Source organism: Malaclemys terrapin, chromosome 3, assembly GCF_027887155.1.
Source record: "Malaclemys terrapin pileata isolate rMalTer1 chromosome 3, rMalTer1.hap1, whole genome shotgun sequence".
NCBI lineage: Eukaryota > Metazoa > Chordata > Testudines > Emydidae > Malaclemys > Malaclemys terrapin.
The window spans coordinates 162,932,763-162,959,038 of NC_071507.1; the positions used below are offsets into that span (position 1 = coordinate 162,932,763).

A 26,276-nucleotide genomic window follows, 5' to 3' on the forward strand; every position below is an offset into this window, starting at 1 on the left:
ACATGGTGTAACATGGTTTAGATATTGTTTTAATTTTTCCATCTGAAATATTCTCTCCCCCTTTCTCTGCCCTTTTTCTCACAGAGACTAGGTGAGTGAGGTAATATCTTTCATTGGACCAACTTCTGTTGGTGAAAGACAAGCTCTTGAGCTTACATAGAGCTCTTCTTCAACTCACATTCTCATGTAAGCTGAATGTTCAAGTCAAACTTTCAAACTCGGGATATTTGAGTGTGATTTAAATTGGACTAGACAAGCTGAGACATCCCTAAATTTGAGAAAGCTACTATTCTGTGAGTTTTCCAGGCTTTAGAGATCTTGGAAGTATTTTCTAAGCAAGGAGAGAATAAGACAGAGAATGTTAGACCCACTGCAAAGCTGGGTCTGACCTAGTTTTTGTCAATCAATAGGTGTGAGAGGCCATAAAGTCGCTACTGACTTTTCTCAAACTTATTTAAAAATAGACAGCATTTTTATTGAAATTTGTCGTTGCGTGGAAGCTAAAAATATTTTTTCTGTACATTCTCATTTATATTTTGACATTGAAATATATGTTTTCAACATGATCCCCATAATAATTGTACTCCACTGGTATCTGTGACTGAGCAAGAGGCCCCTCAGTTACACTCTGCATGGCAAATCTTGCCCTCTCCTCCGTGGGTACAAAGGGGGTGTATATATATAAAACTAGCATGGTACATTCCTTACAATCAGAAAGAAAAGAAAAGTAGAGCTGGCAGCTGAATGTTTTAATCAACATTTTGCATTAAAACTGACCTTTCCCCTCAGTAAAAATTAAATCTGATCAATATGTTCTGTATAATTCCTGTCCTCTTTGTAGCAAATCTTTGTTGAATTAATAGCAGCACAAATGGCTCATCACCCAAACCTGTCATATTACGTTAAGACACTTCTCCTGTAAACCACACTCTGCTGATGAGAAAGCATTATTACTTTGATTTTGTGTTACAAAATCAGTTTGGACGGGATTGCAGAAAGCACGTCAGTTAGTAAAGAGTCATTTTAATAAATGCAAAACTAGTGACGATGCAGCAATAAGGCTGCAAAATCAGCACTCAAAAGTCAACACATTCCAAAAGTTAAGGTTTTTCCTTCAGTGTTGCTTAGCCACATTGTACTTACTCAAATATACAGTTTGTTACACCATGCAGTAATAATCAGCCACTACAGTCTCTATGCAGTACTTCGTGCTAAAATCAAACTGATTCCCACAGTATTCGTGCCACCAAGTTAAAGAAGTATGGGCTGGATGAATGGACTATCAGGTGGATAGAAAGCTGGCTAGATCGTTGGACTCAACGGGTATTGATCAACGGCTCCATGTCTAGTTGGCAGCCCGTTTCAAGCGGAGTGCCCCAAGGGTCGGTCCTGGGGCCGTTTTTGTTCAGTATCTCCATTAATGATCTGGAGGATGGCGTGGACTGGACTCTCAGCCAGTTTGCAGATGACACTAAACTGGGAAGAGTGGTAGATACATTGGAGGGTAGGGATAGGATATAGAGGGACCTAGACAAATTTGAGGATTGGGCCAAAAGAAACCTGATAAGGTTCAACAAGGACAAGTGCAGAGTCCTGCACTTAGGACGGAAGAATCCCAATCACTGTCACAGACTAGGGACTGAATGGCTAGGAAGCAGTTCTGCAGAAAAGGACCTAGGGGTTACAGTGGACGAGAAGCTGGATATGAGTCAACAGTGTGCCCTTGTTGCCAAGAAAGCTAACGGCATTTTGAGCTGTATAAGTAGGGGCATTGCCAGCAGATTGAGGGACGTGATCATTCCCCTCTATTCGACATTGGTGAGGCCTCATCTGGAGTACTGTGTCCAGTTTTGGGCCCCACACTACAAGAAGGATGTGGAAAAATTGGAAAGAGTCCAGCAGAGAGCAACAAAAATGGGAGCTGGAGCACATGACTTATGAGGAGATGCTGAAGGAAGAAGAGAAGAATGAGGGGGGATTGCTTTCAACTACCTGAAAGGGGGTTCCAAAGAGGATGGAGCTAGACTGTTCTCAGTGGTACCTGATGACAGAACAAGGGGTAATGGTCTCAAGTTGCAGTGGGGGAGGTTTAGGTTGGATATTAGGAAAAACTTTTTCACTAGGAGGGTGGTGAAGCACTGGAATGGGTTACCTAGGGAGGTGGTGGAATCTCCTTCCTTAAAGGTTTTTAAGGTCAGGCTTGACAAAGCCCTGGCTGGGATGTTTTACCTTGGGAATTGGTCCTGCTTTGAGCAGGGGGTTGGACTAGATGACCTCATGAGGTCCCTTCCAACCCTGATATTCTATGATTCTATGATTCAAAGAGACCTGTGGCCTCCACATATTGCTAGAGTTGTCTCACCTCAAGCCTTCCAAAAAAAGGGAATATTTGAGACAGAGTAGTAACCAGCATTAACAAATGAGCAAAGGCCTACCAAACCAGTGAGCTTGTGGAGCTCTTGTACCAACCCCATGAAAACAGGGGAGGGAGGTTTTGAATGGATACTGTTATCAACCTTTAATGAATTCATAGATGTTAAAGCCAGAAGGGAACCTTATGATCATCTGCGATGACCTGTTGTATAATGACAGGCCATAGAATTTCACTCAGAGATTCCTGCATCAGGCCTGTAACTTATGGCTGCATAAGATCATTTCTTTTGGAAAAACATTCAATCTTGATTTAAAGAGTTCAAGTGATGGAGAATCCACCACATCTCTGGGGAAGTTGGTCCAATGGCTAAATAAATTAATGGAGATATTCTATCTCCTAGAACTGGAAGGGACCTTGAAAGGTTATTGAGTCCAGCCCCCTGCCTTCACTAGCAGGACCAAGTACTGACTTTGCCCCAGATCCTGAAGTGGCCCCTTCAAGGATTGAACTCATAACCCTGAGTTTAGCAGGCCAATGCTCAAACCACTGAGCTATCCCTCCCCCCCTAATTATTGGTAAATATTACTGATAAAATTGTGCTGTATTTCTAGTCTGAATTTGACTAGCTTGAGCTAGTTATAATTGGCACAACTTCTTGGACACAAGGTTGTTAGGAGCTTCTACCTGAAGCAACTTGATCCAGGAAACCATATTGTAGCTGGATTGTGAATAATTCAATAAAATAGGACATCGTTCCTAAGATCGTAACTGTACTTCAGCTGTAAGAGGAAAGCTGAGGGGTAAGAAAGAAGAGGAATAAAGAAAAATGGAGTGTAGAATCCTGGCTAAGGAGGACAGAAAACCATGAACTCTATTTGCTTCTGTCATCATCTTTTCTTTTGTGTTTTCTAGCTCCCTTTGTTCTCACATGTACACATCTGTTGCATCCTTTTTGGCCCACGCACTTTCCCTTTCTTTGGCCCCCCCATTCCTTCTTTCTTACTCCACACTCTACATTAAGCATTTTAAAAGTCACTGATGTCAAAATCCTCTTACAGCAATTGCCTTTACTGCTTGTCCTCCCTCTGCTGGGACTCTCCCCCTCTTCTTATGAGTGACAAAAGGTGGGAGGCACAGCTAATTCAGCAGAATGCAGGGCAAATGTATTTGAAGCAGCAAATGCACTTGGGAGGTTTCTTTTTTTTGTAATACAGAATTTACAACAAGGACACAGAAGCTGCACAAGAATCAAGTCAGCACTTTACCAACCAAGTGAGTGGAGATGGCGTAGCTACAGTGTAGCAGAGAGACAAGTGGAGTGAGGGAATATCTTTTATTGGACCAACTTCTGTTGGTGAGAGAGACAAGCTTTCAAGCTACACAGTGCTCTTCTTCTGGGGGAGGGATAGCTCAGTGGTTTGAGCATTGGCCTGCTAAACCCAGGGTTGTGAGTTCAATCCTTGAGGGGGCCACTTAGGGATCTGGGGCAAAATCAGTACTTGGTCCTGCTAGTGAAGGCAGGGGGCTGGACTTGATGACCTTTCAAGGTCCCTTCCAGTTCTAGGAGATGGGATATCTCCATTAATTTAATTTAATTTAATTCAGCATGTGGACACAGCAGAATGAGGCAAAAGGATAAGGACAGAGCTGCAGAAAAGCTGGGATTTTAGCAAAAACTGTAGCAGGCTGCCAGGACTGGGCATAACAGCAGCAGAGATCAAGAGTGAAAACTGAGAGAACAGACAGATTCTTTCTTTGCCTCTCCTAAGCGGGTATAAATCAGTGCACTTCCATTGTTTTCAATGGGGAACTATGCTGACTTACATCCGTTGAGGATCTGCTCTCTTAACTTGCACAGAATATGTTTAGTTATTAATATTATATCCAGCACTGTTTTACCTGAGTTTTATAAAAATTAAAGATAATCAACTCTATTGCCAAACAACGACCAACAAGTCAATCTCCACCAGCTCCTCCTCCCACCCATTGACAATATCTTTTTACTCAACAAACTCTTGATGTGGCTGCTTCCATAATGTAAAACACGGTGTTAGCAACATGTGATGTTATGATTTTGGATTTACACCATTAATATAGTAAGTTTTTCTCTTTTAAAAAAATTTACCCAGTTGCATAATTTTACTATCACCATTCAAAATGGGTGTAATTTTTGTATGAAGACAAAGGTCTATTAGAAAATAAGCATGCAAGACAAGTACCTTGGGTTTCAGGCTTTCATGATCAGGAGGCTGGGAAAAAGACTTTGGTGAACGCAGCTCCCTGGATCTTGACAACGGTGTACAAGGTGACTGGCCTGGGACAGGAGATCTACATGGTGTTACTGATATAGTGGGGAACTGCGTAGGTCTTGCAGCTGAGGAATATAAACTATGTTTTGGGTGCAGTGAGGCGGAATTAAGTTGTGGTGAGTGGGAATGAATATTATAGGATGGGCAAATGGGTGATGTAGAATTAGCAGATGAGGAAGACCAATGGGTTGAGACATTTGAAGGGGTAGGGGAGATAGGATTCAGTTCCTGAGCAGACAGCGGGGATGAACCTGCTTTTGATTTATAGGTTGGATGCAAAAGATTTGGAGAAGAGGAAGAACATTTTTCTAGGATAGGGGAGAATGTGCCTTTTTCATTGGCAGGAGAGGACAAAGGGTATGATTTACAAGTGAAAGTGGGTGAGTAGGTGTGGACTCTCCTAGACTTTTCAGGCCTTTGCGGTTTGTGGACAGGGTAAGGCAACAGTTTTGTAGGAGAAAGGGCAGGGTTAAGGGAAGAAGAGTGTCTTGGGACAGGGGGTGGCATTGAAGATGATTTAGGTTGTAATAGGGGGGATACAACTGTTTTCCTATAGGAAGAAATGGTGGATGATAGAGGATATAATGAGTCAGGAGAAAGTGTTCTGGCATGAAGGTGCTTTTTAGGGGAAAGGGATCTAGCCCGAGGAGTAGAAATGGGCTTTGAGGACAAAGGCACGTGAGTGGGTGAGTGAGAAAATAGTGAAGGCCAATGTACCTCTTGGCTTGGAGAGTTTGACCTAATAGAAAAGCTTGAGGCAGATTTCTTAGGGGTAGGGGGACTTGTTTTAAACTTTTGATCTATTGTGAGTGTTGAGGAGCAACGGGAATTAGGAGAAAAGGTAGGGGGACAGGATGCAGAGGAGAGTGGTCTTTGCTGAGACTTCAGAATAGCAGTTAAGAGAGAGAGTCTGGTTGGCAGAGAGGATCTAATTCCAGACTTCATCAGATTTCCACTAGAGGACATCCTGCTACCAGGCTCATTTACACTACATATGGTTGAGGAGGAACCATAAAATGGGGAGGACAGTGGTTTAGGACTAGGTGATAATGAATGTGCTGTGATATGGACAGGGGTGGCAAAGAATGTGTTCAATCTCTTAGAAGAACAGGGAGATACGGGCTGATCTGGAGAACCTGGCGTTCCTGCTGAATTGGGAAAATATGAAACTGGAGTTGGACTCTTGCTTGGAACGGATGATGCTGTGAATTCAGACATTTTGTAAACATAGTTAGGCATAGCAATATTTGGCATTTGAAGGTTATTGGAGAATTGAGTACTGGAAGAAGGGCTGTTTAATACAGATGGTGATCTCTGGGGCATGTAAAGAGGTGAACTGTGAGCAGTAGCCTGAAAACACGTAGATGAATCTTGTTTAGAAGACCTAGCTGCAGACTGCCACTTGTTATAGGATTCTTCCAGAGAAGAGACTTGTTTCGGATTAACAATGTCACATTTTACTTTCAGTTTAGTTGGAGAAATTAAGCAGGCAGCAGGTGGTTTATGAGAAAGATGATCAAAAGTAGAAGGAGAAGTTAACTGGGGAAAAAAGAAAGAGAAGTGTTAAAATAGGGTGAGATGAGGGAAACAGTTAAAATCTTACATATCAGTTGCATGATCATGCGTAAAGTATTATATTAGTACTATATTGTGGGCTAACAGCCAGGGCCAGCTCCAGGCACCTGCTTCTCAAGCAGGTGCTTGGGGCAGCCGCTCCGGAGAGGGGCGGCACGTCCAGGTATTCAGCGGCAATTCGGCGGACGGTCCCTCACTCCGCCTGGGAGCGAAGGACCTTCCGCCGAATTGCCGCCGCAGATCGCAATTGCGATTGCGGGGTTTTTTTTGTTTTTGTTTTTGTTTTTTGGCTGCTTGGGGCGGCCAAAACCCTGGAGCCGGCCCTGCTAACAGCACAGGGATATCTTAACTGTCAGTGATACAGCCTGGTGGGCTTCTTTCTAATGAGGCATGATTTAGAACAAAAAACTTGTGCACATGAATTATTTTGATGGAGATTTTGTTTTGGTAAACAAGTTACCACTTCTCTAGGTTCAAGGCTACTGTATTTCCCATTTAAGCAAAAACTGAAGTAATTATGCTGTCAGTAAGCATATGATGCAACTAGAAGTTATGGTACCCCAACAGTGTACATTTTATTTTACACACACACACACACACACACACACACACACACACACACACACACACACACACACACACACACACATTGTGATCAGTGATCACAGTAACAGTTACATTGATGTGAGAGCAGAATGTGGCCCTAAATATCTATAATATATTTAGTGTCCAATTCTGTTCCTCATGAAATAAGGTCCTACTCAATATGAATAAGGGTGATAGAATTCAGACCTTCTGTTATCAAAAGGATTACCTCTTGTAATGTCATAATTACATGGAAAGATATCTCCATCCATTGAAAATACAGTAGAACCCACTACAGTTTATATGACTACATATGGATGTCCTTAGTCAGGCAATGATTTTCCTAAGTAAGTACTTCAAAATTTAATCCATATGGTTTAGAATTTGTCAGATAATTAGCTGATATGTTGCTGGGTTTGCAATTAAAACAAAAACTAGTCTTTGCATCATACCACTCTTGAATAACTACTACTGTATTACATTTGTGTCAGACAAATAAGGAGGAGGAGGTTTGTAGGTTCTTGTTCAGTTTTTATAACAAACAATTTCTATACATTACTCATCTACTTTCAAATTTTAACAAATACTTCTAAATAATATTATCTGAGGTTGATAGAACATCTTTTATTCCAGACAATCCTGAACCATTTAAAAAACTTCCGGCCTGATCTTGCTTCCACTGAAGTCACTGGAACAACTGCCACTAGCTTCCATAGGAGTGAGACTAGGCCCTTGATCTACAGTGAGCACCATTTCTAGTTTCTATTGTTATTGCAGAAAAGAATTAAATGAAAACATAATGGTTAAAACCAAATCAGCAATTTCTAACAATTATTGTATTTCCTGTGTTAAGTATAGGGAGAAACTGTGACAGTGTGTGGTCACGATTGTTCACCTTTTAAAAGGTGACCACTGCATGTGTATATAGATCAAGTCACACTCTGCTGAAATGCAGCTTCATCTCAGGTTGACTGCATCAGCTGCCAACCAACACATAAGGATTGCAAGGAAGAGCAGAGTCTGTGGAGGAACCATAGTACGAGAGAATACAAGTACCTGCAGGGAAATGGAATTTGCTCAGGACGCTAGGGCTAAGACCCTATTGCTTACAGCAGGGGTTCTCAACCTTTTTCCTTCTGAGCCCTCTTCCCCCCCCCCCACCATGCTATAAAAATTCCACAGCCCAGCTGTGCTACAACTCTTTTAATGCATATAAAAGCCAGGGCTAGCATTGGGGGGCTGGGGGAGTGTCGCAAGCAGGGAAATTACTTGAGGTCCCATGCCACAGGGGGCCCCATTAAGCTAAGTTGCTCAGGCTTTGGCTTCACCCCCAGGTGGCAGGGCTTGGGCCCCCAGGCTTTAGCACCGCACCTCCCGGCTTTGGCTTTCTGCCCTGGACCCCAGCAAGTCTAACACCAGCCCTGCTTGCAAACCCCCTGAAACCTGCTTGCGGCCCTGGACTCCTGGTGGAGAACTGCTGTCTTACAGAAAGTATATTTGGACATTTAAAGATTAGGACATTTAAAGATGATTCCCATTTCTTTATAGCCTCTTTACACCACTGGCCTGAAAGTGGGGGTAGATGTAATTTGCTCCCACTTCAGTGCCTCTCTACAGTGCCAGAGCTGTAGAAAGTGCCTTTGTATAAACAAGAATCAGATGCTAGAAGTGGTTAGGTCCTAATTTTTAATGTCTCATGCTAAAACCAGCACCTCCTGCAGCACTGTGCTATCACCAGGATAAGGAATTAGTTCAGTGGCAGTTTAGAGGGAAGAATGTCATCTGGCATTCTGTTTGCTTCTTACTATTTTTATCTATTGAGCAATGGACTTGGCAGTTTACAAACATAAAACAGTATGTCCCCTACTTCAAGGGTCTTACAGTCTAGCTGAAGCAACACTGAACTCTTTGATGGGCACCTTGTTTTTTAGGTTTCTCATAATTATGTTTATAACTGAGTTTTAAATACACCTACACATATATATGGTATATACATGTATATACATATATATTATATTTTATATATATATACACATACATCTTTAAAGAAAGATTGCACCAGACAAACTATGACCTTGCAAAACTATTGGCGAGACTACCAAACCTGAAATCCAATGCCATAATAAGAATTAGTCTTTTATTTTAGGTGTTTGTTTCTGTGAGGTGCGTATACAGTGTGGGGCATGTAAGAGGTATGTAAACAGACTGTATTTCTTCTACTACTTCTGCTTATGATCAGTAAGGACAAGAAACACTGGGCTGGATTCATCAAAAGGTTAATAAGTTTTTAAAGTTTTAATGGATAGCTTTCCTATTAGCTATTTCATGGAATCTCCGATCATAATAGGGTCAATAAAAGAACATCTGGGACATCCTGCTTTATAACCTAGGATTTCCATGTAGGTAACCCAAAGAAACACAGAGATCTGATATTAAACTCTTACATTTCCTTTAAAAAGTGAGTGTTCTTGTAAATTTCATTGTGTCTGTGAAGTGGGAGCCAATATGAAAAGCAGACTCTCAAAGATACATGAGAGCAGAATCCAGAATGCTGATAAACTACAGATTATTGTAGTTTATTTTGTCTAATAAGGGCTAGATTACAGCCTAAAGCGAGAGCCTATACAAAGAGTGGGTGCACCATTCACTCCCATCTATGGATGACCAGCTTCACAGGCAGATGCAGAAGAAGTTGGAGAGAACCTATACCCTCCAGTCACAAGGTGTCTGGGTTTGCATAGGGGCACAAGGGGGAAAATGAGGGAATGTCCTCTCCATGCCCTCCTACACAACTACAAAGGATGGGCCACCCTGCGGCCTTATGTGCATCTGCCATCGTTTATCAGCTGAATCTAAACTCACATCTGCCATGTTTTAACATGGAACATTATTTGTTTGCTCCTCCCTATTCACTAAACATTTGATCTGTTAGTAATTCATTAACACATGAGTTGATCTAGTGGCTTCTCGCTTCTGGGGCAACTGGTGCTCCATTATGCCATGTGGGTGGAGCATGAGCATTATGGAAGAGAAAAGGGAGAGAACTGGCTGCTTTATGATCACTGCCTGCTACATGATTCCCGGCTACTTCAACAAACACTGCTGCCTTACAAGAAGTGAGGGGCGCAGAAGAAGTGATAACTAATAAGTTAGTACATTTGAAATACTGAGCGGCTTTTCATACTTTGAATATGACATTAATTTTTTTGCAGCAACGGTCAAGCAAGTTAAGCCTCCAAGGGTGGTTGGAACATCTATTTACTTCAGTGTCAGTCATTGTTCTCCTTCCCCCACCAACAGGAAATGAAGAGGTTAATGATTCTTTTAAACAAATGTTGTAGTATATGTACAATCACCAAAGTTGACCATGATGTTGATTTTGTAACCAAGATCCTTTTACAATGTAGACTCCTATGTAAGAGAAGCCTCTGTGAATAATACCGGTAAATTTACTAGCAGATGAGTAATATCACCTTGTCTGATCAGTCCTCCCAAAGAGAGTGCTGATCACAGCGCATCGTTCATGTTGTTAGCCAGTCCTTCAGCCACCCACTGGCCAGGCTGTCAGTGGCACCGGACACCCGATCGGCATAGCACACTGCAGCCCAGAACCCCTGAGCTCAAGTGATTGGCCAGCCTTAGCCTCCCAAGTAGCTGGGATTACAGGCGCGTACCACCACACCCGGTATAAGTAATGTAGCCATTTTAAATTTTCATAATTTCCTTTTGTTTTAGGGTTGACCACTACACTAAATACTAAACTACTAAGAGTAAGAGCGTTACCATAGAAATATTGAGAGGGGCTCAGTAGAGATGGACTTTGAACACAAGAAAAAAGCAGCTTAGTCAAAATGTATTCTATTTTTCACATACAGGGTAACAGATATTATTTAGAAACTAAAGAAGATGGGACGAGTACATAAAGTTGTTGATCTGTCAGCCATGTGTCTTTAGAACAATGGCCTAGGAAGGTATACACTTGAGACATACATATCAGGCATAATACACATTTACTCTATATAAACTTAGTTATAGGATTAATACAGTTGAACAGACTTTATTTGAATTCTTCCAAACTCTGCATAGAAGGCCAGAGGTTACATTTTTTTCATGCACTGCCAATCAAGTCTCCTATTGCTTGTCAGACCATCAAAAACTCATTAAGAATCTATGGCATGTATATTACTCTCTGTTTCCCTTATAAAAACTTTGCCATATATTTGATAGCAGCTATTGGAGAAAATTCCTAACTAACCCTTCCATGATCTGTGTGGACTCAAAGTACCACAATTAAATTTTCATTTTCTAGATCTTTCATTTCTTGTAAGCTGCCTCATCAAGGACCAAATCTTTTGTTTCTTACTCAGGCAAAACTTCCTGTCACCAGGGTTCCTATCCCAGGGCACCCCCTAGGCCCTGGACCAGGCCCCAGCACTCACCCAGGCCTCTGCTCTGCAGTGTCCAGGTGTTCCTGTATGCCAGTCCAGTCTCATGAGGTTTTGTCCTCAGACTGAGCCCCAGATAGTCCACCCTCCTGGTGGTTGTCAACAAACCCACACCAACAAGTCACCCCACAGATGTGGCAAAGCTCTCATCCAGAATGCTTCTGCAAAGCTGTGGGCCAAAAGAAGGTCACCAGTAGTATAAAAGAATAGTCGCGTCCCTGGTGGATCCACAACATATCTGTGCTTCCTTCCTTCTTTCAGGGAGGGGTCTCCAGGCAGTGCTTAGCTGAGGACTTCTTGCTTTTAGTCAGTCTTTGCTCCAGGACCTGAGGACTGGAGACCTGCTCTCCTGACTGATGTGCCACCAGCTGAGCTGGGCTTTTCCCTTTTAAGCTCCTCTCTCCAATACTGACATCTCTCACAGAGAGCCCACATTAGCTCCTTAGCCCTGTGCTGCCCAGTGTGGGGTTTGTATATCCCATCATACTTCCATTGACTTCACTGGGACTGAGCACATCCAAATGAATAATTCCTCATGTTAGGAGGTCATATCCTAAGGTCCTTTCTTGTTCAGTTTTACTCAGTCACAAAGTCACATGAGAACATTGAGATCACTGGGAACTTGAATAAAAACTGAATAAGGAAATCAGGAGTTAAGCCTTGGACATCAAGAATTATTCATTTTGTTAGACAGAGAAAGCAACAGGTCTTATTTTCTCTTTAAAAACACTGAAGGACTGGATTTTCGAACTAGCATAGTTCTATTGAAGTGAAGGGATTTATATCAATTTACACCAATTGAGGATCTGGTCAATTATGTTCAAAAAGAAGAAAATTATTTCCCCATCTACAATTCCCTGGAGACTATCTGTGCTCCTTCCAGAAACATCAGAAGTCAAGTTTCTGAATGTATTCACAATTTATTTACCCTCTGGTTTAAATTCATCCATTTCCAAATAAAATAAACTCTGAGCACCATTTGTTAATATTTTCTTTAGAGTCCTAAATTTTGCCTGATATAAAATCATGTGCCACGTATAGGATAACAGAGGGTGTGTCTTCACAGCACAGATAGCTTGAATTATAACTCAAGGGTTACCCTTAACTCGACTCCCATCCACACAAAACAATCTGTAGCTTGAGTTAAGTGGTGCTTTGAACTCAAACTCCCTGGCCAGTTGGGGTGGGGAGGGGAGCGGGAGGAGGGTGTGTTGCAGCTCAAGTTACAGCAACTGATCATCAACTAATCCAATCTAATCATTCTGCTAAAGCAGTCACTCTCTGCTGCTAATCCAATCACTATTTGTAACTGCAAGTGTGATTTTGAAGTGGGCTCACTCTCACTTGAGTTAGTTAAGTGCAGTGACTCAAGTGTACTAACTGTTGCAGCGAAGATAAGCTCACAGAATGGGCCTTGCACTATGAGTTGTCATTTACACCCGTGAAAAGACAATGAAAAATGACACTAAAATAGAACAGAAGCATTTTACACCCTCTTTTCACAGACGTAAATGACTGCATAAGGTTTAAAGAAGGGAAAATTCACAAACCAGATCCTCAGTGGTAAATCAGCTTGGCTCCAAGATCCATTGATTTCAATGGAGCTATGCCAGTTTTCACAAGCTGAGAATCTAGCCTTACACCTTTAGATTGTGTTATGATGAGTAGATCAGAGAGGCAAGAAGAAAAAGATTAACAGATCTGCACCAGCTACTCACCTCCACCCCTCCTAACAGCTCCCTTTATACATCCTCTCTGTTGTGAGACACATACCCACTTTTAGCTAGAAATGTAGAACTATTGACCGTGGCAAAAGAGAGAAGTTACTAATAATCCACAAAAAGCAGCCAGTAATCAACATCCATCCCGAGCTGAATTGGATGACCACATCCCAAAAGAGATGGCAAGTAAAAGTTGACATGCACATCCCCACCCACACAGGAGAGTTAAAATAATAACATACCTGGTGTTGTTTTGGGGAACGGGTAGCACTGTGCAACAGCACAGCACATTGTGTCTCAGGAACATTCAGGTCACCATGAGGTTTGCTTGACTCACCACCAGAAGAAATGTGGGAGGTAGCCAATAACTGGCATCTCGCATGCCCAGTGCCATGACCTACAGAAGGCTGTTGAACATTGTTTCTGGAAATGGTCTCTTCATCTCCTTCATCAGAGTCCGTAATAAAGACAAACTCAGCCTTGAAAAGGTCACTCTCTTGCATTTCTCCTTTGCTCGTCTTACACCCTTTTGGCCGGAAAATCTTTTGGCTGGTGCCTGCGTGATAGGTGGATTCACTGTCTTGCCTGATTCCACTTTTTAAGGCCAGGTCATCAGAGACTACAGTAGACTGCAAAACACATTAAAATAAATTCTAATTTAGCTTGCAACACTAGCTGGCACTATGCTACCAATCTCCCAGAAGATAAGCCAAGATCTCAGGCTCCAGCCTAGGCTGGATGTGTCCGAGAGACAGAAGTTGGCTGTTCTATTGTTCCACTAGCATGCTTTCCCACTCCCAGCACCTTCTCTCCCACCAACACACTGGCCCATACATTAAGTCTGTTATAATGGGAGACACTTGTCGCCTTTCTAGCTACATAACACTGAAATGGGAGACTCAAGTCAAAACGATAGATTGGATTTGATGTTGGGAATAACATTGCAATTGGGAGGGAAGTCAAGCAGAATGAACTGTGAGGCCAGCCTAAAGCAGACACGATGGGGATGGAATTCTGACTGTGGGATCCACAAGAGCAGACAATACTGCTCACAACTATCTGACAGAGAAATCTGGGGCAAAACCCATACATAGCAACAAAGGAACAAAGGACATGAATCCAGGGCATTCTTTGGAAAGAGGAAACAAAGAATCTGAGGTCAGGGCACTTTATTGTACATTTAAGGGTAAGCATTTTAGCACAAAGCACAATTGTTCTTTTTACAGCAGATAATATTCTGCTTTTTCAGTTTCTAGTATTTAACCCGGCAAGTGCAGCAGTAGTGTTATTCTTTGCATATGTCTTATGCATTGCTGAGTCACCCAATATTTGAAACTATTGATGTATTTTGTTTCCCTAGAAGAAGGGATCAGGCAGAGGAATAGATGTATGAAATAAATAACCAATAGGGCTTACATATGCATGCTCTGCAAGGGGCATGCTACAGAATTAGATTCCCATTGGTTGCAATGGGAGTTACAGGGAAATAAGTTCTTTCGAAAATCAGACCACTTATTTAGATATCTAAATATGAGCTTGGGTGACTTGGCCATGCTCAGTTTGGAAAGGAGAATATGAAGGTCCTAATGCTGCTCAGCATACGTGAGTGCTGCCTGTATTAGAGCATACTGAAATGTGATGGATGGACACAGAACTCAGGGAAACCTGATTCTGCATACTGAGAGCATTGCTAGTCAGGGGTGCTGAAACGGGGGGGTGGGGGCTGGAGAGCTCATGGGGCCATAGTCCCATCACTTTTAAAAGTGGGAGCCTCAGGGGAAGAGGCAGAGCAAGGACCTTGGGAGAAAGGGGTGGAGCAAGGTCAGGGCTATGGGTGAACAGGTGAGATGATGGTGGGGCCTTGGGAGAAGGGGCGGAGCATGTATGTGGGCATGGTTCGGGTGCCGGTGCCCCACACACACACTTCTAGGGAGTTTCTGGCACTCCTGCTGCTAGTAGCAGCTACACAGTCAAAGGAAGGAGCAAGTAACTAAGTGACTACACCTCTACCCCGATATAACGTGACCCAATATAACACGAATTCGGATACAACATGGTAAAGCAGCGCTCCAGGGGGAGCGGGGCTGTGCACTCTGGCGGATCAAAGCAAGTTCGATATAACGCGGTTTCACCTATAAAGCGGTAAGATTTTTTGGCTCCCGAGGACAGCGTTATATAGGGGTAGAGGTGTATTTGCAACATGAGGATTACATTTAAACTCAACCTCCTCAGACATGCTCCTTCTTTGCCCACATTCAACCGTTTTTTTATTGCTGTGCCCTGGGGAGAGGATGTTCAAAGTGCTTGAGCCTTCCATTCAGTTCAGGAACTATTCCTAGTGCTGCGCACTACTTGCCCTCATGTGTAGCTTATGTTTACTTAAACTGGAGTGCCACCAAATTGCATTCCCAGCTACGTAGCATACAAGGACTTGAAGGGCCAAGACCAAAAGGCGTGTGGAAATTAATCAGAGGATCATATTTATGCTTTCAAATAACACAAGAATAAATGAAAAGCACAGGAAATATTTCCCTATGCAGCGTAATGTGAGCCTAGGGAATTCACTAGCATGGGAAATAACTGAGGCAAATGGTTTAGCAGCATTTTTTAAAATTATTTATATATGATCAAGAGGAACATTTATAGTTATACTAGCTAAATTCAAAAGTTACACAGGATATTGGTCTGCAGGAGATAAGATGATCACCAGCTGAAGTCAGTAAGACATGTCCTCTATGCTGTTCAGCAGTTGCACTTCAAAGACTGTCCCAGTTAGCAAAGGATACCTGCTTCCTGTGGTACTCCCCATTTCAAGTGTAGAGCACCCATCTCACACTCATAGGAAGTTTCAAAACAGAAGAAACATAAATTTTACTGCAGTATTTTTGCAGAATTAGAATAATTATGGGAACTGGCATCTTCATATGGAGCATCCAATAGTGGCCATTGCTGAAGTCAGGATTCTGTGACTTACTATTGGTGTATTCCACTATGATAATTCAAATGTACCTATTCATGTCCCCTTTCCACCCTCATCACATCATCATGATATATCATTACATAATTGGCAGAACACATTATGGAGATGGGGAGTGGTTTACTTCAGGTATAAACTCTGCCAAAGGCAAAATACCTTATTAGGCAGACCATCAGTCTGCTCCATTATAGCAACTCCCATGTGTCTATGTATATTGCATGGCTGCTTCTCTGATGGTGCTGGAATTTACAATCAAACTCCAACAGGGAAAAGGTTAAGGAGGAACATAAGCTAGTTCAGTGATGGTCAGGAAGACTTTACCATACCTTTCAAGTAAATGTAAAACTATGTCAATATAAAATCCTACCCTATTTATAATTTCTTGACTGCTTTCATTGTTTGGCTCCTCTGAAGTTCTGATCAGGAGTTTACAGACATCTACAACCTGAAAGTGAGTTGGAAGTCGTCCGATAGATGGAACAAATGTGAAGGTCAAAGGTCTGGTTCCGGATTCTTCAGAGGGGACCTACAAGATACATAATGAATGCAGCTTTTAATCTTGATGAAGATTATTTTTACCAAAGAAGAAAGAGTCTGTTTAATTCTTATGAATGATCCAATATACATCCTCATGCCTTATGCTTATTACACTAGCTTTACTGATGGATGGGTTTTGTGTCCTAGCAATACATGTATTTTCTAATCAAATCTGAAAAATTATTTTCATAAATGATAAAATTTTGTCCTGGCTCACACCTAGGCCACCATATTGAATCGGTACAGTTGCATTGTGGGTATCTCAGCGGTGAGTTTGGCCCACAGTTTGATGTTCCATAATTCTCCTGCATTAGCACTCCACTAGTCTGCATGTGCCACTATGTAACTCCACTGCGTTCAGCAGATTTACACCAGCCTGAACACAGGCTATGGCCAAAAAGCCTTTTACTTATGAATGGACCATAAATTGAAACAGTTGTTTTAGGAACAAGAGACCTTTAACTGTAGCAAACGACGTAGGAATAGAGCTGGCAGCTTAATGGAACCACAATCATTTATCACGGCTTTCTCTTAAAACAATTACATCCTAACTAAAATCAACGCACCCAAGTGGTTTACCTGTGAAAATAATTTGAGAAATAGAAGAAAACCCAAACTTGCTTCATTGTTTTTGCCACACGACTAGTATGTGCAAATGACACACTTTCTAGAGTAAAAGTTGGCATGGAGCCAATGCCAACCATGGATGAGTTCGGGGATGAATTCTGCCTCCAGGAGCGTCCCAGGCAAATAGAGGTTACAGTATACTTCCTCCCTCACCTCCACATCAGGGCCATCCAGTCCCAGAGGCCAATTGTCTAGGTATATGGGAAGGTGTCAGGGTAAGCCATGGCCCCACCTCCTTCTCATCCTTTCCTGCCCATTTGGGGTACCACAAAAAGTCTGGGAAGGAAGAGTGCAGGCTGGGGTCAAGAGGGTGGGGCTGTACAATTTTCAGCACATAATGGGAATTCCACCTAAAAGACAGCATAAGACTTTCCACAGTCCCCTCCAATCAGTGAAATCCCCCTTCATAGGAGGTCCTGGGAGGCAAGTGCTGGCAGAAGAAGCCCTTGTAATGAAGCTGGAATAAAGCTGTCTTGCCAGCAGAGATTGGTGAGAGGAGCTGCAAACAGCCCCTCTAGTGTGGAGCCTCAACAGGACCTCATAGCAGATCTGGGGACAACTATGGATCAGATTCCATTGATTCTTCCATGGGTGGGTAAAGGGTGCAGGCCCATCCCCCTGGTGGAAGAATATAGAAGGAATTCATGGAAGTTATCTCTAAAATCTGACTTCAGGATTGTAGCAGTTAATCTAATTTTCAGACAAAGTAATACGAGACTAAACTGAATTGAATTATGCTGTAGCATAATAGCAGCAATCTATGAGTTTTTTCCCCTGTGGTTTTCTCATTTACAACGAAACAGAAATTTGAGCAACATGCTACTTGTTATACTCCTTTGTAATTTGCCTCTGTAAGCAAGTAGCAATTTTAGGACATAGAGACGAAAAACACTAATATAACTCAAAGCAAGACTAGCCTTGTAGCTGCCAGGATGTTAAAAATGATAAACAAAGATTTTCAGCTAAAACAATTTAGATGTTGATTTCATTATCTGACAACTGCCTCCTATATGACCTACACAAAGCAATCAGATTATTTACACAGCCATAGCCCACTGGAGTTTGTTTTGCAGTTTACGATAAGAGCCTTATTCTCCAAGACACAGTCAAGAACAATTTTATATTTCATCAGATCTAATGAGCAATGTTTTAAGATCTTCATAAGGTAAAAGCGCTGAACACATGGCAGTCACCTCAATGCTTATGAGCAATATGACCTCACAAATCGAACTGGGCCCTTTTGTTCACAGACTCAGGTGAATGTGCTATACATTCTAGAATTACTCATTGCTTCCAGATGCAGGATACAAAGGGATGGGGGAAAGAGAGAGCCTGAGCCCCAGCCTCAGCGAGCAGGGCTGACTGGCAATGCATGGAAGAACAAGGCACATGACCTGTAGGTTCCTGCAGGGGGGAGTGAATGCTAGATACTCCTTTTCATGGGGAACGCTGGGTGGTATTTTGCTTCAAGGAGCCTTCTTTCAGCGTGCCCTGCAACAAGGCAGCTCTGCATTTCCCCAGTGGGGGGGGGCCTGTGTTTCAATCTGGCCCTTGGTCTTTATGAATCAGAGATGCAATTATCAGCTAGGCAGCTTGGCAATTAGTTTGCACGCAATAGAATACTTAGTTCTTGCTCCTGCAAACAGGGACACTTGCAAACTATCCTGTTGATTTTGGGACTACTCATGTTGTCATGAATATACAGCTCAGGGTAACATAAAATCCCTCCTTAACCTGTAAAGGGTTAAGAAGCTCAAATAACCTGGTTGGCACCTGACCAAAAGGACCAATAAGGGGAGAAGATACTTTCAGATCTGTGGGGGAAGGTTTTTGCTTTGTGTTCTGTGTTGTTGTTCTCTCTGAGACAAAGAGAGAGACCAAACAAGTAATCCAGCTCCTTCTGAAATGATACATCTAATATTACAGAAATAGTAAGTAATAGCAAGGAAATGTGTTAGATTATCTTTTGTTTTAGCTTGTGAATTTTCCCTAGGTTAAGAGGGAGGTTTATTCCTGCCCCCCCCCTTTTTTTTTTTTTTTTTTGTAACTTTAAAGTTTTGCCTAGAGGGAATCCTCTGTGTTTTGAATCTTTTTGTTACCCTGTAAAGTTATCTTCCATCCTGATTTTACAGAGGTGATTCTTTTATCTTTTTTTTTTAAATAAACTTCTTTTAAGAACCTGATTGTTTTTCAGTGTCCTAAAGACCCAGGGGTCACTTTGTGTGCTCACTTTGTAACCAATTGGTTAGGATATTATTCTCAAGCCTCCCCAGGAAAGCAGGTGTAGGGGTTTAGGGGGATATTTTGGGGGAGGTAGGGCTCCAAGTGGCCCTCCCTGAATGTTTGTTTAAATCACTTGATGATGGCAGCGATACCAAGGGCATGGAAGGAATTTGTGCCTTGGGGAAGTTTTTAACCTACACTAGTAGAAATAAGCTTAGGGGGTCTTTCATGCGGGTCCCCACATCTGTACCCCAGCATTCAGAGTGGGGAGGGAACCCTGACACATGTGCATAAAGTTAAGCATGCGCATATTTGTTTTCAGGATCCGGTGACTAGAATGCAGTGTGGTCTGTAATCTCCATTCCAAAGACCACTGGTATTTTCAGAACGAGCACTATCATGCATGCAGATTGCATTTCCTTAGCTCTTCTTTGTTCCACAGTCTCCGTGAATAACATTTCAAGGAGTGAAAGGATAAATGTATAAAATGATTTATAGAAACTTACAGAAAGACTGTTATCACCAGGGACTTTCCTGAGCAAATATTTATGATGGTATTTGCGATCACCTTCACTCAAGCTGGGACATCAATCACATTAGCTAGCTGTTGAGTGAGCTTTGTAAAGCTGACACCATCCATCACAGTCTTTAGCGCACCTGGCTCTTCACTGCAAACTGCTGCAGGCAGCCTTTCAAAACCTCTTTTAAAACACACATGAATTTTTTATGGATCTGTGATTGTTCTTTACCCTTCCACCTCTAGTTAAGAAATGAAGGTACTGCAGCACCCATGCTACCTGACATAGTTGCTAATGCTTTCCCTTGTTACCTCCCACTTGTAATGCAGTTGTTTGACACTTGATATCAGATATATTGTATGATCAGACATGGAGGTAACATTAATATTTAATAGGGGTTATTAGTTAGTTTTCAAACTAATAATTGTTAAAGGCTCAACGAAGCAGAGAGAGAATACCAAGTACACAAAGAGCCAACATTTATAGAATTTTTTTTTAATTAAAAAACATTTTGTACAACTAAGCTCACAATCATTTATGTGCATACTTCCAAAGTGGGAATGCAAGCAAGAAGTAGGAATATAAGGACTAGTGCATTATACTATGGCATCCTTCTGATATTGAATATAGCCCAGCTCAGATTCCCTGGGCCTGATTTGCCACTGGTATACCACCAGTATATCTTCATTGTTTTGGTGCAAAACTGGACTAAAACAGTGGTGAAGGCCTGTTTAACTTAAATACATGATGGAATTAACCATCACAATTAATAGAAAGATAAAATTTTATTTGAAAAATTAAATTTAAGAGGTTTGTGCAAGATGTTTGCGTTATAGACTAGACAGCATCATCCACCAACTACTCCATGATGTCCATTCACCACAGTTTTCTTCTTTGGAGGATGGCATTAAATTGATGCTTGTTTGAATTCAACATATTTTAATTTTGTTAAAAATTAGATTGTGTCGACCTCCAAATAGAATTTCTTCCTATGTTGTATAGCCTCAGGCTAATACAGGAAGTTTCAAGTAGTCACATATTGCATAGGACAGTATGCTGTGCCACACTTCCTGTTGACTCACTCAGACTTGCAAACAGACACAGGAACTTGTAGCGAATACAACCATGATCATGCAAATCAGGCTAAGTTATACTAGCAACAGAACTAGAACATACATGATAAACAGAGCTGGTCAGAAACCCAATGTTTTTCATTGGAAAAATCCCCTTTTCAACTGAAAAATGGGTTTTCCATGGGAATTTTCAAAGCACAGTGAAAACCATCACTTCATTTATTTTTCAAAACACATTTTAAAATAAATATTTTCATTTCTATTTGAGTTAAAATATGGCTTCAGTTTAGATTTTGGAAACTGACAGATTTCAGCTTTCCATTGTTGGTTTCTAGATTTTCAGCAGGTTTCCCCTCCCACTCTTGCTCTTCTTGGATTTTACTGACCCTCCACCCCCACCCCCACCCCACCCCACCTCACCTGACCTCAACCAGAAAAGGAAAAAAGGAAAAAAGCATGGAAATGGAAAGTAACCCACTTTGTACACTTTTTTTTTACTGTTTTTTCAATAAATGTTTTAATAAATGTTTCTGTTTTGCATTTTTTCCAGCTGAATTAGTCAATCAAAAGTTGTCTAAAAAACAAACAAACAAAAAGTGAAGTGCCAGATAGGAAGGCTAGAGAGGGGACAAATGTTAGATAGCATAAATCTAAAACCATAAATCAGGAAAGCATCTCCATTCAGGAAAGAACATAATAACCTGCTTAACTTTAGGCACTTGTGCTTCAGTTTAATTGAAACTGATGAGACTTAAACAGGTCCCTCAAGATAAGTAGGTGCTTGAGTGTTTTCCTGAATCAAGGTTCATACTTCAAACTGATCCTGGAAAGGGAAAATCAAATGTTGTCTAACTTTTATTTTCTATTTTCATTCAAAATAATGGGGATGACTACAAAAGAAAGCAATAACAAGAGGAAGTGAGATGTTGCTTTTCAGAGTAATAGAAAGAAAAAGAGTAAAAATCAAGAAATAATACAGAAATAAAATAATGGGATGGACAGAATGGTAAGACATGGAAGGAGAGGGGGAAAAGGGTGAAGAAATGTGAGCAGGGCATACATAAAATAAGACACATCACTTTTAGGAAGTGAATGTAATTAACTTATTTATACTTCCTTACTTTGCTGCACTTTTCTAGCAGACATTCCAGATCTCTGAAAGTTTGAAGGAAATGATAGAATGGCTATTGTTCGCACTTACATAATATTTCTGTTACTAGCGTCTCTGGATTCTATAGGTTACTAATCTGAGAAAGAGAAAATAGCCTGAATTTCATCAGAGTACATACAAAAACCTGCAGCAGACTGGGGTCTAGATTCCAGAGCCCAAAAATAACAGCAGAATGAATTCAATGGCCCACTCATCCAACTGGCCTAACTCCATTGGAACCCAGGAGTTATGGCAGCAAAGAATTTGGCCACAATGTTTATTCAAGAAAACATTAAATAATCACTTTTTGTATTTATCTGTCCCGCTCTATTCACAAAGAAATAATTGCCTAGCTTTAATTGTGCCTTTTTATCTGATTTAGGCCTTTGAAGAATATCAACATTTAGCATAATCTGAATATTTTTTCCATGTAGTATTTCTGCTGGAAGGATCCAGGCTGCAACATAACAGAGTGCTTAGTAGTTATACAAGAAATGCATGGTAAATGATTTCCAGGGTTTCCTTTCTTTGCCCGCAGTAATGCATAATTAACATGTTCTGTTTCCCATGAGCCTGAGGATAATAAATGAATATCTGTATTAAATGTCCCTCTCTCCTTTATAATGTCTTCAAATTGCATTGTTGTGAATTAAATTTAATCTCAGTGACTAGTTCCTTTAGATTTCCTTCATGAGACTGTTAGTATGAAAGACTGTTAGTATGAAATTGACCACTGTAGTTGAAGTAACAATCTTTTCAAGCTATTTGTTAAAGTAATCAAGTTCAAAATTAGCAGAATGGCAGTTCACTGCCACTGTCAGCAAGTCTAACTATTTTAATAGCAAATATTTCCTTTCTTGGTTTTAATTTATTTAATTAAAGGAAAGAGACAGAAATACCTCCATGTCTAATAACATAACAAATATAAAAGATATGTTATTAGATATATTTATATTATGGATATGTTACATATCTACATTAAAACCCATAAGAAGAAATGTTAGCTATTAACATATTTAGACTTCCTGACACAGTAGCAGTGACAGGGCCGGCTCCAGCATTTCTGCCGCCCCAAGCAAAAACAAAGAAAAAAAAAAGCCGCGATCGGTGGCGGCAATTGGAAAAAAAATAAAAAAGCCGCGATCGGTGGTGGCAGGTCCTTCGCTCCTAGAGGGAGTGAGGGACCTGCCGCCCCTCGCCCTTGGCCGCCCCAAGCACCTGCTTGTTAAGCTGGTGCCTGGAGCCGGCCCTGAGCAGTGAACTGCCATTCTGCTATTATTGAAATTGATTACTTTAGCAAATAGCTGGAAAAGATGGTTACATTAACAACAGTAATGAATTTCATATTAACCATCTTCAGTCATGAAGGAAATCACAGAGTAAATTTAATTCACAACAATGCAATTTGAAGAAATTAAGGAGAGAGAGAAAGATAACACAGAGATTAATTTATTATCCTGATGGGGAAAGTAACAAATATGGGAGTTAGTCAGCTGGTGAGTATTTCTGGAGCACTTCTGTCTTATTGCTATTGATTAATGTTGGGGGACAAAAACAGAGCACTTTTCTGTGCTGAGAACTTGCCATCGAATTTGACAGGACTCTGGGCTGGTTTGCTGTGTTTGAAACCTAGGCTTTGTTGCTAACTGTCAGTGCTAAGTTGCCCTGCAATTAGGTGGGTTAATGCCTACTTCCTTTCAGGGATCTTTAATATGATCTTTATATCATCAACGATCTACAACCTATCCTGGAAAATCCCTCACTCTCAGACCTTGGGAGGCAGGCCAGTCCTCGCTTACAGACAGCCCCCCAACCTGAAGCAAATACTCACCAGTAACTACACACCACGCCATAGAAACACTAAGCCAGGAACCAATCCCTGTAACAAACTTTGTTGCCAACTCTGTCCCCATATCTACTCTAGCGACACCATCAGAGGACTCAACCACATGAGCCACACCATCAGGTGCTCATTCACCTGCACATCTACTAATGTGATATATACCATCATGTGCCAGCAATGCCCCTCTTCATGTACATTAGCCAAACTGGACAGTCTCTACGTAAAAGAATAAATGGACACAAATCAGACACCAGGAACAGTAAGAGACAAAGCCAGTCGGAGAACACTTCAATCTCCCTGGACATTCTATAACAGACTTAAAAGTAGCCATCCTTCAACAAAAAAACTTCAAAAACAGACTTCAAAGAGAAACTGCAGAACTAAAATTCATTTGCAAATTTAACACCATTAATTTGGGCTTGAATAGGGACTGGGAGTGGCTGGCTCACTACAAAGGCAACTTTCCCTCTCTTGTTATTGACACCTCCTCATCAATTATTGGGAGTGGACCACATCCAACCTGATTGAATTGGCCCTGTCAGCACTGGTTCTCCACTTGTAAGGTAACTCCCTTCTCTTCATGTGTCAGTATAATAATGCCTGCATCTGTAATTTTCACTCCATACATCTGAAGAAGTGGGTTTTTTACCCACGAAAGCTTATGCCCAAATAAATCGGTTAGTCTTTAAGGTGCCACCGAACTCCTTATGGTTAATATGAGAGCATTTCAGGGCTTTTTGAATAGGGCAACGATTAGAGGCAGCTGAGTGAGACAGGAGGAGTCACTATTCCTGCTGTGGTGGGGGCCATGTTACAAAAAGCACACAGGCTCTCAGTGGCTGGTAAAATGAAGAGAGTTAGCCAGCTGAGTTCACCAGCGAAGGAAAGCAGGGAGTTATTGTATAATGAAGTACCTGCAATGGGAAGAAAATGGTATGCTGTCCACACCACAGTTAGCTCTTCTTCTGCCTACACCTGACCAGACAGCCATCCTGACCCTGGAAGCTTCTACCCAGACCCTGGTCCTAACTTGGTGGGAATTCAGTCTGCATATCCTTGCTGAAGAAAGCCAGGCACAGGGAACCACCCAGTGTGAAAGGTGTCTGTTAGTGGAGTCCCTCAGAACATCTGCATAGCATCCAGTAGCATAAGCAATTCACCAACCCGATGTATATGGAAACATCCAAGAGAGAGGACGCTAGCCAGCTACAGATGACTGCAGTGAGACCAGAGGATGAAGGAGAATTGGCGGCTTTGCAGGGAGGAGACTGGCTTCTGGCCCCCTCAGGCAGTAGACAGTGCTGAACCCACTCACCCCAGTCCTCAAGTGAGGACAAGACCTCAAAGGCTGAGGAAGAGGAGGCACATCCCCCCAATGTTCCCTCTAATTTTTTACATCCATGTGCAGCATGAATTTTGTTATGTGCACCAATATAGAGGTGATGTGTGGTGGGGGTGGGGCTGAGGGGTTCGGAATGTGGGAGGGGTCTCAAGGCTGGGGTATAGCATTGGGGTGGGGGGAGGGCTCTGGCTGGGGGTGTGACCTTTGGTGTGGGGCTAGGGATGAGGGGGTTGGAGTGCTGGAGGGGGCTCAGGACTGGGACAGAGCATTGGGGTGTGGGGAGTGAGGTCTCCAGCTGGGCGTGAGGGCTCTGGGGTGGGGCTGGGGATGAGGGATTCATGGTGCAGGAGGGGTCTCAGGGCTGGGGAAGAGGGTTGAGGTGCAGGGGGGGTGCGGGCTCTGGGGTGGGGCCAGGGATGAGGCAGTTTGGGGTGTGGGCTGCGCTGGGGCTGCGCTGGGGACATCCCTCCAAGGACGAGAGACTTAGGTAACTACACCCAAGAGGAAGAGACATATGGTGGTGGTGTTCAGGAACCCTCTTCTAAGGGAGACAAAGGCATCCATCTGCTGATCTGACATCTGTTACAAGATGTGAGCTGCCTTCCTGAAGCCTGCATCTGCGACATCATGGAAAGGTTGCTGAGGCTTGTCTATCCCTCAGATGACCATCCCATAGTGCTCATCACTGTGGGCACTAATGATACTGTCAGGTATGGCCCTGGGAGCAAAGGTGAAGGAGTCAGGGCATAGGTGGTATTCTCATCCATCCTCCCAGTTGGGGGTAAGGGCCCAGGCAGGGACAGACGCATCCTGGAGTTGAATGCACAGATGGTGTTGATGGGAGCGCTTTGGCTTCCTCAACCATGGCATGCTGTTTCAGGAAAGAGGACTGCTGGGAAGAGATGGGGTCCACTTGACAAAGAAGGGGAAAAGCATCTTTAGACACTGACTCACCAACCTAGTGAGGAGGGCTTTAA

The 26,276-nt window shown here is 42.1% G+C and overlaps 1 protein-coding gene across 11 annotated transcripts in view; it reads right to left on the minus strand.

Annotated features, from left to right (window-relative positions):
- The window catches only part of MLIP (muscular LMNA interacting protein), a 173,445-nt gene that overhangs the window by 95,804 nt on the left and 51,365 nt on the right, over positions 1 to 26,276 (minus strand). For 9 of the 11 annotated variants that reach the window (XR_008444439.1, XR_008444440.1, XM_054023337.1 and 6 more), the window contains exons 2-4: positions 16,354 to 16,512; positions 13,252 to 13,638; positions 4,594 to 6,222 (exon numbers count right to left, since the gene is read on the minus strand). Coding sequence is in view for 9 of the 11 variants with exons in the window: in XM_054023337.1 (XP_053879312.1) it covers positions 4,594 to 6,222; positions 13,252 to 13,638; positions 16,354 to 16,512 (2,175 nt within the window). In the remaining 2 variants the exon portion in view is untranslated. The remainder of the gene's footprint in view (positions 1 to 4,593; positions 6,223 to 13,251; positions 13,639 to 16,353; positions 16,513 to 26,276) is intronic. The other 2 variants (XM_054023342.1, XM_054023341.1) reach the window with 1 other exon arrangement.